Consider the following 13,876-nt stretch of genomic DNA (forward strand, 5'->3'; position numbering starts at 1 on the left):
TGGATTTCAACTCATTTTCTTTAATATGCACAAGAGTTGAAAGGAACATTGTGAGCCACCTTAAAGAGATATGGATTCTAAAATGTATAAAAAGTAAGACAGAGGCCAAAATGCTATCTGTTGCTTTTTCGTCTTTAGTACATGTTTCGTTAGCAAGTAAAAATCTTGCCCAAAAGCATAAGCTTGTATCAGTTTCTGATACAAGACAAAAAATTCCATTCTTTAAAGTGGCTCTCATTCTATGTCTCTAGAATCTAGATCAATGACTGTACACCAGCTAGACTTTGTTCATCAGTTGTGAATGGCTAGTCCAAAAAGGCGTGGGCTGCTCCCCTGAAATAATCCCCATTCCTTCTCAGTAGTTAGCAGCCAAAACATAACTACATTAGTCCAAATGTAATTTTAGTTTTTTCCGGTCCTTTCACAAATAAATGCTTGAGGGAAATCAAGACAAAAGTCCAGTTCACAAGAGAATTTTCAATCAAGTCATCGGTCACGTTACACGTTTAAAAACAAACTTCCCTGTTAATCTTTTAACAGTAAAAACATTACAGCCTCGCAAAGTGAACCGATCGATGGATGACTGGCAAAATGCAGCTGCTTTGTACAGACCGAACTTCAGACAGTTGGGGAAATACTCTTAAATTGTATAATTAGATGTAGCATATAGAACAACTGTATGGTCAATGGACCATTGCAATGCAACCATAGCTTTGACTTATTGAAGCAAACATTGCTTTCCACACACAGTAAGCAGAGGGAGGGGTGACTCTGAAGTGTGCATAAGACTGAATAGAAACTGCAGATGTGGAATCTACACAGATGAAATCAGTGTTACATTGTCTTTCTCTGTCCCTCTACCGATATAACTTTCCAAAATATTTCCTCAAATTCTTGAGTCATTAAATTCAATGTCCGACGATATGTCTCCCCTGCAAGAGATGTGTCTTTTGGAAAAGCCCAGTTGAAGCCTGGTTTTTAAGGCTTATTCGTTGTTGAGGGGTTTCTCGTTCAGAGGATAGAACCTGGTAAGAGGGACTGATCCAAAACCCAGTTTAGAGGTTCTGAGGAGAGGTGCGTTTGGTTCCAGCTCAACTCCATTCCCCTTCCCCCTCCTCTCAACCCAAAAACCATTCCACCAGCAAGCCATCCATAGATCAATGCTACAAAGTCTTCCTTGTTATTCATTTCAGAATTTCCCTGTTGCATAATTTTAAATATATATTTTTTGTACTTTAAATCCATTGTTTTTCATGATGATTTCACAACTAAAAGGAAAAAGGGATAATATTATAGTGGTGGGTGGTTGTTGAATTCTGTTCAGTCCACTTGGGTATATGTCGACTGCTCACTTCTCTACCCTCTGAGAAGGGTTTTGAGAGCATTCATTCTCAATGTTCTGTTCCAAAAAAACTGTAGTTCAATGAGGACTGAATAATTAACAGCCCTTTGATGAGGTCATCAATTAGAATGTTTAACAAAGGACGGCCTAGATGCTGTCCGTACTCCTCAAAAGAGTCAATTAACTCGGAGGTTGAGTGTCTTCAGTCGCTGTGCCCAACGTGCTCTGATCCCAGACCATGAGACCAGACTCCAGAGAAAGAGCACGCCTTTAAATGAGACCATTCCTCTTCTTTGCTGATATGATGATTGGTAGAACAAGATCATTGGTCCATGCACACAGATGACTTCAGTCTCTTCAGGGTGTATGTGTGTGTGAACATGTCTGAGTAAGAGGGGATAATAGCAACTTTTTGGCAACTGCAGGAATGACGGACGAGGCGTTTTCTCTTTCTGGAACATTTATAAGCATCGCTGTGAGATGCTTGAAAAGAGATGGATAACAATGATCCTTCCTTCAGTGCTTGAACTGTTGTTGTTAGTGAGTCAGTGATTGATGTTGGGAAGGAGGTGACTGGAGGGTTCAGAGCAGCTAGAGAGTTAGACCTACTAGGTGGACGATTGCCTTTAAAACTTGAACTCCTTTGCTTGCAGGTTGGTGGCGGGGTCAAAGTTGAAGGTTCCGCCCTGAGTGGCTTCGGGGATCAAGCTGGGATCCTCGTCAATCTAAAAAGAGAGAAGGAAAAGAAATGGATCAAGGTGGTGCCATAGATGAACAAACACACAGAGTGGAGACGAGATTCATTGTCACTACAGAAAACATAGGTTCATTTTTCATTCGATTTTATATAGAATTATGTAGCAAGGCCTATAGCCGATTCCTCCATCTTACCCCATTGACAGAGGAAGTGGAGGAAAAAGGCCCTGCGTTTCTGTAGCACACATCCTACACCCAGCACAGCACTGTCAGGACAGCGCTGGGTTCTAACGGTGTGCAAACTGTAGGGCTTCTGTCAGAGCAGAGGTACTCACATCGTCTCCTGAGAAGTACTGGTCGATGATCTCGAAGGCTAGTTTGTAGATGTCCTCGTTTTCATGCTGCTGAAGGTTCTCGATCTTCTCTAGACCTGATGGGCAGAGAGAAATTAGCATGAAAGTCCATCACAGTGAATCAATCTAGAATGTGTGCTTCACAGTAGCAACACTACACTGTCATACAATGGCAACATGGTGAACTGACACACAAGCACTCCCCCCTCTAACACACACACTGACCTCCACACTCCTCTATGATCTCAGCGATGGTGCTGGCCTCGTCCCCGGCCATGATGAGGACGTTCTTGAGGCCGTCTAGGACCACCTGAACCACCTGGGAGTCCTTAACAGACAGCAGGCTGCAGAACGGAGGAACCACATTCTGCTGCACCAGGTACTCCACCTATAGGGTCGGGTAGAACATAGCAGATCAGCCTCAGGGCCTTGCTTTGCCTACAGACAGGTGAACTTAACCAGCCAATCAGGACCATATAAAACACAACGCTGTATGGATTGGGTATTGATGGAAACAGCCCTGGTAGAACATACCTGATCTTTTCTTCCACTTATTGTCAAGTTGCTGATGGCCCAGGCTGCCTCCTTCTGTGTGCCAAAGTCTCCCTGCAGACAAACACAGAGAGAGGTTGTCAGTGGTTAGGGTAGTGTTCCTTACAGATCTCCACAAGGACATTTGGGCTACATAATGCTTCGTAGGGCTACATAAGGGCTCAGTGACTCACCTTAGCCAGCTGGTGGATGATCATGGGCAGCAGGCCAGCGTCGATGACGGCCTGCACCTGCTGCTGGTTGCCTGCTGTGATGTTGGACAGGAACCACACCGCCTCCTAGTGGGCGGGAGGGATACACACACACAGGAAGCCATTCAGCTGAGAGAAACCCACAGACACGCACACCATGGACCACATGAGTACGACTGAGACCGTTACACAGAAGTATAGATACTGTTGGAAATAAACGACACTGGGGTCCATCCCATTGCAACGGTACAGGACTTAGTTACAGCAAAACAAACATATGCCACCATAAGCATCTAAACGTGTGGCTGTTACCTTGTTGATCTTCTCCTTGGGGTGTGTGAGCAGGTTGGGGAAGTGCGAGAGGACGTCACAGTTGAGCACCACCTGCGTCTGCTCGTCTGTCCCCGTCACAATGTTCCCCACTGCCCTCAGAGCTGCAGTCTACAGGATATGACATCATAGGTGGTTATTAATGACGTCACACATTCCGTACAGTAAGTTCCAGGTATATTACCCTTCCCACAAGCCTAACCTCAACCATTAGAGGGAAAACTGGAAACTGACCTTAGATCAGAGTAGGGGCGACTTCATCCTACTTAGGGCTGAGGCGGTCATGAAATTTTGTCAGCCGGTGATTGTCAAGCAAATAAACGGTCATTCACACGGTAATTGACCTTTACTTAAACACATTTAGCATCTCCTGGCTTCCACGCATAGCCTACAAGACACTGATGCAGACCTTTGGAACATCTAATAAATCAATGTAATATAGCCTACACCTTCACAATAAATCCACTATTTTAGACAGCTCTAAAGAAAATGTAGTCTATTTCAGAAGAACAGAATGGCATACTCCCGAGTTGTCCTTATGTTAGGTCCTGACCTGGCTATGCCATATGGCTGTGGGCTACACTAGTTTAGCAGACTAGATTTACTTAGAATTCCATGGCATTATTTTATAGTATGAAGAACACAATTGAACATAACTAAATTAAAGAAAGGATATTTTCTCCAAACAATTTAAGTTGTTTGCAAATGCGGCTATTCTGTGTTGAGCAATTAAAAAAAAAAACAGGTGTAGGGGGAAAAAAATTATGCAAGCTATGCACTTGTATAGCGAATGAAGGACGCTTTCCCCGTGGTTTATTTTCATGCCAGGCAGGTAGGCTATACTCCTGTTGTAAAGAGAAGCAATGTGCCTAATATTAGGAAAGTTGAGAAATAAATATAGTAGGCCTAGCCAATAGAAAGCTGATGGGATCCTCTTTTTAATAGAAGCCATCACTGTTTTCTCACGCAATTGCATAGCCTATGAAAATGTTGCGCAACATGAGCTCTCATGAAGTGTTTGATTAGATTTTCAAATACATTTGCATTAATTTCAGAGTGATTAGAGGGACAATAGAGTGCTAAGTACCAGGCAGTTAGCAAGTTTGGTAGGCTACTAATGAACAGCAGCAGCATCAGAGCTTGAGAAGCCTAGTTACCCTGACTAACGGTCAAGTGGCATTTGACTGCGGACATGACTAATGACCATTGATGTGGCGGTAATACGGTCACCGTAACAGCCCTAATCCTACTTCCAATCAAGGGAAAGGAAGCAGACATACCTGAACTTTGACCTCTTGGTGGCTGAGCAGGGGGACGAGGAAGGGGACGACCCCCGAGTCGATGACCATCTGGATCTGTTCATTCCCTCCGTCTGTGAGATAGGACAAGGCCCACACTGTATCCACTAGGATCTGACCACAGAGAGAGAGGACGGCGTTAGAACCAGGGAATTTCCATAGGAAATGGCAAAGCAACTAGCTTTGCTGCTGTGATAGTAGGGTGATACTTACATTTATATCAGTGTGGTATATCAATACACAGAGAGCAGGTAGAATCTGGAAGAGGTAGAGAGGAGAGAGAGTCAGGCATAATGAGTGGAGGATTAATAATGAGGCGACTCTATTGAGCAGATCAACAGACACGACCTAGGGTGTTTTCTGTTTCAGCAGGCAGACACTGCAGACCTCCAGAACCAGGCCAGACCACTTTCCCATATCAAACCCCCCATCGTCTGATTGTCCTCAGAGCCAAACACATGGAACACAGCCAGAACTGTTGGGCAAAGGGTTCAGCTAAAATTTACGATACAAATGTCTATGTGAAGATCATAATTCAGTCAGATTGGCCTCCCGAGTGGCGCAGCAGTCTAAGGCACTGCATCGCAGTGCTTGAGATGTCACTACAGACCCGGGTTCGATTCCAGGCTGTGTCACAACCGGCCGTGACCAGGAGTCCCTGCCTTACAATTGGCCCAGTGTCGTCTGGGTTAGGGGAGGGACTGGCCGGGGGTGCTTTACTTGGATCATCGCGCTAAAGCGACTCGTTGCAGGCTGGGCGCCTGCAGGCTGACTTCGGTCGTCAGTTGGACGGTGTTTCCTCCAACACATTGGTGCAGCTGGCTTCCAGGTGAAGCGGGCAGGTGTTAAGAAGCGCGGTTTTGCGGGTCATGTTTCGGAGGACGCTTGACTCGACCTTCGCCTCTCTCGAGCCCGTTGCAGCGATGAGACAAGATGGATATCAAAGAAATTCAGTTAGATTGAATGACTGTGCTGGGTCTCACACCTCTGTCTGTCTTACCTCCTGTACTGTCTCCATGGGGGGTGGTGGGTCCTTGTTGCGGCAGAGGTTGACAATGACCCAGGTGACGTTGCGGAGGAAGGTTATGGGGATGGAGGGGTTAATAAACGACAGCAGGGGCTTGACCACGCCCAGGGAGATTACGTAATCCCTGCACTGCGGCCCATCGCCTGCACGGGAAGAACACAGGTGTGTCATTGACTGGCATCGGCAGTGTGTGTGTGTGTGTGTATGCATGTGTGTGAGCCATCACTCACCGATGATGTTGCCTAGCGCCCACACGGCCTGTTCACATACGTTCTGGTGAGGAGATTGTAGCAGCCGCAGGAATAGAGGCACAGCATCTGGACATGTAGAGAGAAAGGCAGACCCATATGTTAGACAACGTTGCAGACAACAGAGAGAGACAGAGACATCAGTTAGACAGAGGTAGAGAGAGACATCAGTTAGAGACATCAGTTAGATGTAGAGAGAGAGACATAAATTAGAGGTAGAGAGAGAGATTAGTTAGACAAGAGGTAGAGTGAGGGTCTGGCAGACAAGAGACAGAGAGATGGGGAAGACAGTTGAGAGCAGGCGTTTCTATACCAGGAACCAGATGGATAGGTTGGCTCATATAGACAGGTCCATTATGTATGCCTGATGGGTCAGTTTGAAACTGGGACACAGAAGAACGAGAAACTACTTACTAGATTTGACAACAGCTTGAGTCTGTTGTGACGTCCCTGATGCTATGTTGGTCAATGCCCAGGCAGCCTCAAACTGGAGAGAGGGACTGGGGAAGAGGAGAGAGTAAATGAGGCTAGCTATATGACGAGACAAACAGAAGCTGTCCCCAGACAACAAAACACGACCAATAAGCCCATCAACAGCACATGGCTAATGATCAACAATCCATATCAACCTGCATCACCACTAACCCCCACCCCTGTCTAATATATATATATATATATATATATATATATATATATATATATATATATATATATATATATATATATATGGACAAAAATATATAATGGACAAAAACGTAGCTTTTCTTTCAAAAACAAGGGAATTTCTAAGTGACCCCACACTTTTGTGTGTGTGTGTGTGTGTGTATATATATATATACACACACACACACACACACAAAAGTTTGGATATATACACACACACACACACAAAAGTTTGGGGTCACTTAGAAATTCCCTTGTTTTTGAAAGAAAAGCTACATTTTTGTCCATTAAAATAACATCAAATTGATCAGAAATGAAGTGTAGACATTATTAATGTTGTAAATGATTATTGTAGCTGGAAACGGCAGATTTTTAATGGAATATCTACATAGGCCCATTATCAGCAACCATCACTCCTGTGTTCCAATGGCACCTTGTGTTAGCGCAAACTGCCTCTAACCAGAATAGAAAGGAGTGGGAGGCCCCAGTGCACAACTGAGCAAGAGGATAAGTACATTGCAGTGTCTAGTTTGAGAAACAGATGCCTCACAAGTCCTCAACTGGCAGCTTCATTAAATAGTAGAGGACTTGAGGCATCTGTTTCTCAAACTAGACACTAATGTACTTGTCCTCTTGCTCAGTTGTGCGCCGGGGCCTCCCACTCCTTTCTATTCTGGTTAGAGGCAGTTTGCACCGTTATGTGAAGTGAGTAGTACACAGTGTTGTACGAGATCTTCAGTTTCTTGGCAATTTCTCGCACGGAATAGCCTTCATTTCTCAGAACAAGAATAGACTGACGAGTTTCAGAAGAAAGTAATTTGTTTCTGGCCATTTTGAGCCTGTAATCAAACCCACAAATGCTGATGCTCCAGATACTCAACTAGTCTGAAGAAGGCCGGTTTTATTGCTTTTTTAATCAGCCCAACAGTTTTCAGCTGTGTTAACAATTACAAAAGGGTTTTTGAATGACCAATTAGCCTTTTAAAATGATAATCCAAGTTTAGCTAACACAACGTGCCATTGGAAGACAGGAGTGATGGTTGCTGATAATGGGTCTCTGAACGCCCATGTAGATATTCCATTAAAAATAAGCCGTTTCCAGCTACAATAGTCATTTACAACACTAACAGTGTCTACACTGTATTTCTGATCAATCTGATGTTATTTGAAGGGACAAAAAATTTGCTTTCTTTCAAAACAAGGACATTTCTAAGTGACCCCAAACTTCTGAACGGTAGTGTGTGTATATCTATCTATCTCTCTCTCTGTCTCTCTCTGGCGTTGCCTCACGCTCCTGCCTCTATCACCCAACCTCCCCTGTCTACAAAACACATAAATCCCCCACGTCTCCAGCAGCCCTGCGCCTGTCCAAGCCTGACACCCCACCCTGCACATTAAGTCCATCCATTTTCCCCCTCATCCCACCCCCATCCACCAGCCCCTGTCCAGGGGAGTCCCCCCTAATCGCTCCCCATCACTGAAGAGACAGAGCTGTCAGCTGTGGGGCAGCGCTAGAGCAGTAGAGCGGAACACACACTTTCTCTCCTATCCGTCTGTGTGTCTGCAGCCTGCTACAGTGTTCACATCAGCTCAGCCATGCGGAGGAGAGGGAGGGCACACCAGTAGCCCCAGAGCATGACAGAGAATGCAGAGAGACAATGGAGAGAGAGAGAATAGAGAGAGAGCAGTCTGACACATACGGGGCTAGTCTACCCACTCATTCACGCTCCGGTTTTCAGCCTTCTCTCCTTTCGCACTTCTCCGACTTTTGAATGGGGGCATCACACAGAATTACCACAGGGGCAATTTACCACCCTCATCTTTCAATTACTCTTCCAGGGCAAAGGTGCCCCATGACCCATACAGTCTCTTCCTCCCCCCATAAAGCAGACTTACTTGTCGTCCCTCTCCAGGCATTTGACCAGGATGGGCAGGATGCCGGACTTAATCAAGTCGTCGATGGGGGGGTTTCTGTCACTGGACAGGAGTTTTCTGGCTGCCTGCACGGCACTGAGCTGGATGAGTCCGTTGTCACTGACAGCATTCTGACAGGAAGGAGAGCGAGAACACAAGATTAGCTCCAACAGTTCAAGATGTATGTACGGGATGGATCAACAACACTGACAGAATGCAGGCTTACCTGTAAGATGGCTTCCAATGTTACATTTTGCTGCAAAACAAAAAACTAGAGTTGTGAGATTTTCTGTAGCTACGCGTTTACATGTTGCAAGGTTAGAGCTAGGAAACATATTCCTGTCATTCCTGAACTTGAAGTCGTAGTGTGAGAGATAATGAGGACTGACTCACCCCTTTGAAGTCAGAGTCTATGTCTGAGTCTTCCAGGCTCTCCTCCTGTGGAACGTTCCTCTTCTTCAGAAGGTGCTCATCTCGTTTGTTCTGGGGGAAAAATATATATATACATTTTAAGTGTTTAATCCTAGAAGGAATATAGGAGTGAATGCTATTGGAAACATTCACCCACACAGTGAGGGAATAGATTCCCTGCTTGACTCCTACAGGCTAAGACTGCTCCCATAACCTCCCAGTGACGTTAGTGGCAGATAGCACGAGGGAGGAATGCATCCATCTCTGCACAGACGGTTCCCTTCTGCAGCACACATACTGCTATATGAGAGAACTGCTGTGGCACTCATCCTACATTAGTGGTTTGCTCTTCTGTAAGGGTAGGACATGGCTTTTTAGCAGAATGAAACAGAAGTTCTCTCGCACTTCTCGTCAAATCATACAGGCCTGTATATATGTTTCTACAAAACTGCTGGTCAGCTCAGATTTCCTGAAACACTTCTGCAAGTCGCATTCAGAGGACACGTTGGGGCCTTAGTGCAAAAACCAAGGGCTCAGAGTAGAGCTGGGCGATATGGACAAAAATCCATACCACAATAAATTGTCTGAATTGATGCAATAATGATAAGTTCAGAACATTGATGTACACCACAGTTTAAAATGATCCTTTAAACTACTAGTATGATGCTTGTACATTTTCTCAAATCACCCATTTTAGCAAATGTATTTGATTTCAAACTTCTCTTTTCTCTAATATAGGCTTCTTATCGTAATGAACGATATCAGCTAAATGCCTGTAATAAGTGACCGGTATGGTCGGTGTCAATCATTTTTATTGTATCATCTCAGCTCTAGCTCAGAGTCATATTCCAGTGGAATGAAAGTCCCCCCCAGACGCTGACCTAAATTCAGTTTGGCACCATCCCCTCTAATAGTCATGGTTCTACCCAGAGAAGCTGCTATAGAGTCATACATCCAGAGGAATGGTCATGGTTCTACCCAGAGAAGCTGCTATAGAGTCATACATCCAGAGGAATGGTCATGGTTCTACCCAGAAAAGCTGTTATAGAGTCATACGTCCAAGACAAGCCTGTGTGTCTGATGAACCTGCTTAATGGCCCCTGGCCAGAGCTCTGCGCTTCCGCAGGCCAGGAGAGGGAAACCCTCTCCAAGGCTGAGGGGTAAGACCAGTCCGGCCTCTCTGACAGGGTGGGAGAGCAAGAGAGGGATGACCTAAATACAGCCAAGGCATCCTGACTCTTCAACAACAACCTGAGCATAAGAGGGGGGGTAGTTTCCTCACACATACCTATTTAGAAACAAAACGACTCAGCAGACTGTCTCCGCCTATTTGATAAAGAGACTGCAACATTTCCCATCAAAATAAAGATGAATTACATATATAACCCTGCTTCCACCTAACATCCAAGTCCCAGAGAGACTTAACAGGCTGGAAAAAGGACCTGCATGTATCAATTAAAATGACAGTGCCTGTCTGTTGTGCCACGCATACCAAAAGAAGAGGTACATGACAGACACGGCAGCCCTGGAATGGCATCTGTGGAGTGGGCCAGGACACAAACAGAGACCAGAGAGGTGTGGTAGGGTGGGAAAGGTGAAGGGTGAAACTCAAGAGGATAGAGTGGAGATCTAGCCTTTCAAATTTCAGTGTGGGAAGGAGCAGAAATAGGCTAATGGATTAGTCCATTGGATGCGGCTGAACTATAAAACAGTCAATTGAGATGCTCGGCTCACCTTTCTCAGCTCCACTGTCACTTCATTGCGATGTCTTCGCATAGTCTGTAAGAGAGAGGAGAACAGTCAGAGAAGAGTCTAACTACTGGAGCATTAAAAAGACAGCCCATACACTCAAACAAACCCCATGCAGTGTTAGTCAATTGGAACTGGCTCCATTTTGTTTACAGACTGGGCTTTAGATTACAAGTGTACTGCTGCATGTTGGCAACAGGCGGCAGAGGATCATGTTAACTTGATTGCCAGTCGGGGCATCCTGGTTCATATTACTAACGCTGTGTAACCTCCCTCATGCAAGCAATGATTCTGTTTACGTTTATCCACCAACTCAAAGGTGTGACCCGCTGCTGCTGGCAAAACCCTGCCCTGACACCCGAACTCAAGGTCGCAGTAAAAATCTGATGTGGTTCCGTATGTGTTTGAAACGCTCCATCTATTGAAGACGGAACACAATGTTTTGTCAACACTGCCTTTTGTGGGAACTGTGTTTAGGGAGGATAGTGAATCAGCCATGAGAGAACACCCGAGAGTGGCTCAGCTGGCCAGCTGGTAGGAGGTAGTCAGAGACCTCTGAAACTCAACAACGATCGATCAAATCTATAGAATTCCAGGCATTTCTCTGGGACACTCCATGCTGGGACAAGAGGGTGACTTCCTGTGAGAGGGAAGACTGCCTCAGCTCCTGGACAACACACCAGAGGTCTTCAACCTTTCTTTACATTTGAATACTACTAATTCTGCATAGCCAATGTTGATTGTGGAGTATCCTGTTATATGTTGGGATTATTATTGTATTGTAACAACGTCATACACGGCAGTCACTGTGGCCCTCTGTGGTTCTGTAACCTACAGCTTTTAACATTCCTTGAAGTCTAAACACAGCCTAAATCTCATTGAAGATGCTGTGTGTGTGTGTGTGTCCTCTCTGATGCAGTAGAATTCAGCACCATAGGAGCAGGGTGAGTGTGTGTTGCCCTGGCCTGGGGCACTTCTATAGATCTGATAGGTTACTGTGCTTAAAGGATAGGGGCTGTATCTGGACAAGGCCTTTCGTCTCTGACAACAAGTGATCCATCTCGTATTCTTGGCTTAGCTGCTGCAAGCTTGTCAGCGGGGCTGGTGGGTCGTCAGACATGTGCAAGTCACACTGGCCCCAAAACAACCATGTCGCACTTCTGTTTCCTCTCCGCTCAATATAGCACATACCAGATGGACAGTAATCCATCATGCCCTCCATCCGAGATTACTGTGTTTCTAATACATAAGAATATGGGATAGTCAACATGTTATGTAGTCCCAAAAGTGGAATATTTATGTTAAGGATGTGTGATCAATACAGATACAAGGGAAATGGCATGTCCCTTTGAATTAAATGTGTGGCCCTAATCATCGAGTATCGGGTTTTAATTTTACCTTTATTTAAGGAGGCAAGTCAGTTAAGAACAAATTCTTATTTACAAAGACTGCCTACCCAGGCCAAACCCGGACGACGCTGGGCCAATCGTGCACCGCCCTATGGGACTCCAAACACCGCAGGTTGTGATACAGCCTGGATTCGAAGCAGGGTCTGTCGTGACGCCTCTAGCACTGAGGTGCAGTGCCTTAGACCGCTGCATGGTGACAGTAGCATCATTAGCTTTAGTTCCAGATGTGCTATGGTGTTTATGGTGCAACTGCTCTAACTCACTGTTTGTTAAACACCCACCCTGCGGTCACTGGGATATTGAATTGCAAGCTGTTTATTCACATATGAGTTAGTTAGCTGGGTATATTATTATAAACTGATTAATAACGCTGAATCTCAGCTGTTGCAGCCGTGGAAGTTGAGTTGTGCTAGTTGTTTTGTAACAGTTAATGTGCATCATCCGCCCATTTTGACACATACAACTAGCTATAATTAGCTGGTTTGGTTAGCTGGTAAGTGTATCTAGCTCAGTTAAGTTACAGTGACTGACTTGCCAACTCGAAATATCAAATGTCATGCCCATGACCAACATCAAGATAGTTAGTTGTCTGGTGCCTTTTACCAATTATAACTATTACTTTCATTTAGTTTAGTTGATGCCAAAAGAGTTAATTTCCAAAAATATATGTTTCTCACAACCTAGCTAGCTGCTAGCACAGAGTTAGCAACTTTCCTGGCTAGCTAGCAGGCCTTCTTGCGAAAGCCGCGCCCGCTCCGCATGATAAACTTTAGCTAGTTAGTGAATGTGGATGATATATCATAACCAGCGACACATTATAGAAAAAGAAAACGTCAACAAGGACGGACAATGAATACTGCAGCAACCAAACCGAATTGAGAGCTAGGTAAACCCGAGTGTTCGCTAGCACTCGTTGCTAACGGCTAGTTAGCCAGCCAGCTAACGTTAGCCTAGCTAGATTCTCACCTCGACATCGCGCCCCTTGTTTTTGAAGCTCTTAATTCGGTGGTTATCCAAGTCGGCGTTTTCTGCCATTACTGTCTGTGTTCGGGATGTTTAGCTAGTCCTGCGCTTGAAGCTCCGGTGGGAAAAGAGAAAACGTACTGCTGTTTTGCCGAAGGGTGGCTGGCCAGACGTGATACACCGCGATGGGATAATCTCGTCAAGGAGGAGCCACGGAATCCTGTCAATTGGGGGAGGAGGACCTATGGCTAGTATGTGTGCATCCCCTGGTGTAACCGACTTCCTTGCAACATTGTTGCGCAATGTTACTAGTTGATACCCTTAAATTGCTGCAATATATCCAGTTGTTTTTTAGTCTCAAATGAAGATACTGTACATTATTACCAAACGACTTGCTAATCAACTATGCTATGGCTGGCTACTTTACACTGATTGCTTGCTGTTGTTGACAGATAGGTTTGATTTGAGCCCAAAGGGAGGACTTCATTATGAAGAATCACTGAAGATCAATGCTTCACACATTAAACAAAAAATGAATTGACTTTACTGTTAATCCACACAAATGTAGCTACACTAATATTTGAACAAAAAACAAAATCACTACTACATTTTGTTGTTTAGTATTGCTTTAATTTACTACCTACAACTAAATAAACATTATCATATTGAACTTGGGGAAACTACAGAAACATATTCTCACATATTACCCCTCCTGTTTTTTCAGATGAGT

At 44.8% G+C, this 13,876-nt stretch overlaps 1 protein-coding gene across 2 annotated transcripts; it reads right to left on the reverse strand.

Moving 5' to 3' along the window:
* Positions 1-13,356, reverse strand: kpna3 (karyopherin alpha 3 (importin alpha 4)). Of its 2 annotated transcripts, none has more exons than XM_071329951.1 (16): positions 13,150-13,356; positions 10,760-10,804; positions 9,008-9,097; positions 8,841-8,870; positions 8,597-8,745; positions 6,452-6,537; positions 6,020-6,106; positions 5,763-5,932; positions 4,976-5,020; positions 4,745-4,876; positions 3,447-3,575; positions 3,117-3,221; positions 2,926-2,997; positions 2,617-2,779; positions 2,374-2,468; positions 1-2,067 (listed from the first exon to the last, which is right to left on the reverse strand). In XM_071329951.1, exons 1-16 carry the CDS (start codon positions 13,216-13,218, stop codon positions 1,969-1,971), a joined length of 1,566 nt encoding a protein of 521 aa, XP_071186052.1. In that variant the 5' UTR covers positions 13,219-13,356; the 3' UTR covers positions 1-1,968. The 2 variants fall into 2 exon arrangements, with proteins under 2 accessions (XP_071186052.1, XP_071186051.1); XM_071329950.1 differs by having other exon boundaries at positions 6,020-6,110; positions 6,450-6,537.
* Positions 13,357-13,876: the final 520 nt, after the last annotated feature.

This window comes from Salvelinus alpinus, chromosome 10, assembly GCF_045679555.1.
Source record: "Salvelinus alpinus chromosome 10, SLU_Salpinus.1, whole genome shotgun sequence".
Classification (NCBI taxonomy): Eukaryota; Metazoa; Chordata; class Actinopteri; order Salmoniformes; family Salmonidae; genus Salvelinus; species Salvelinus alpinus.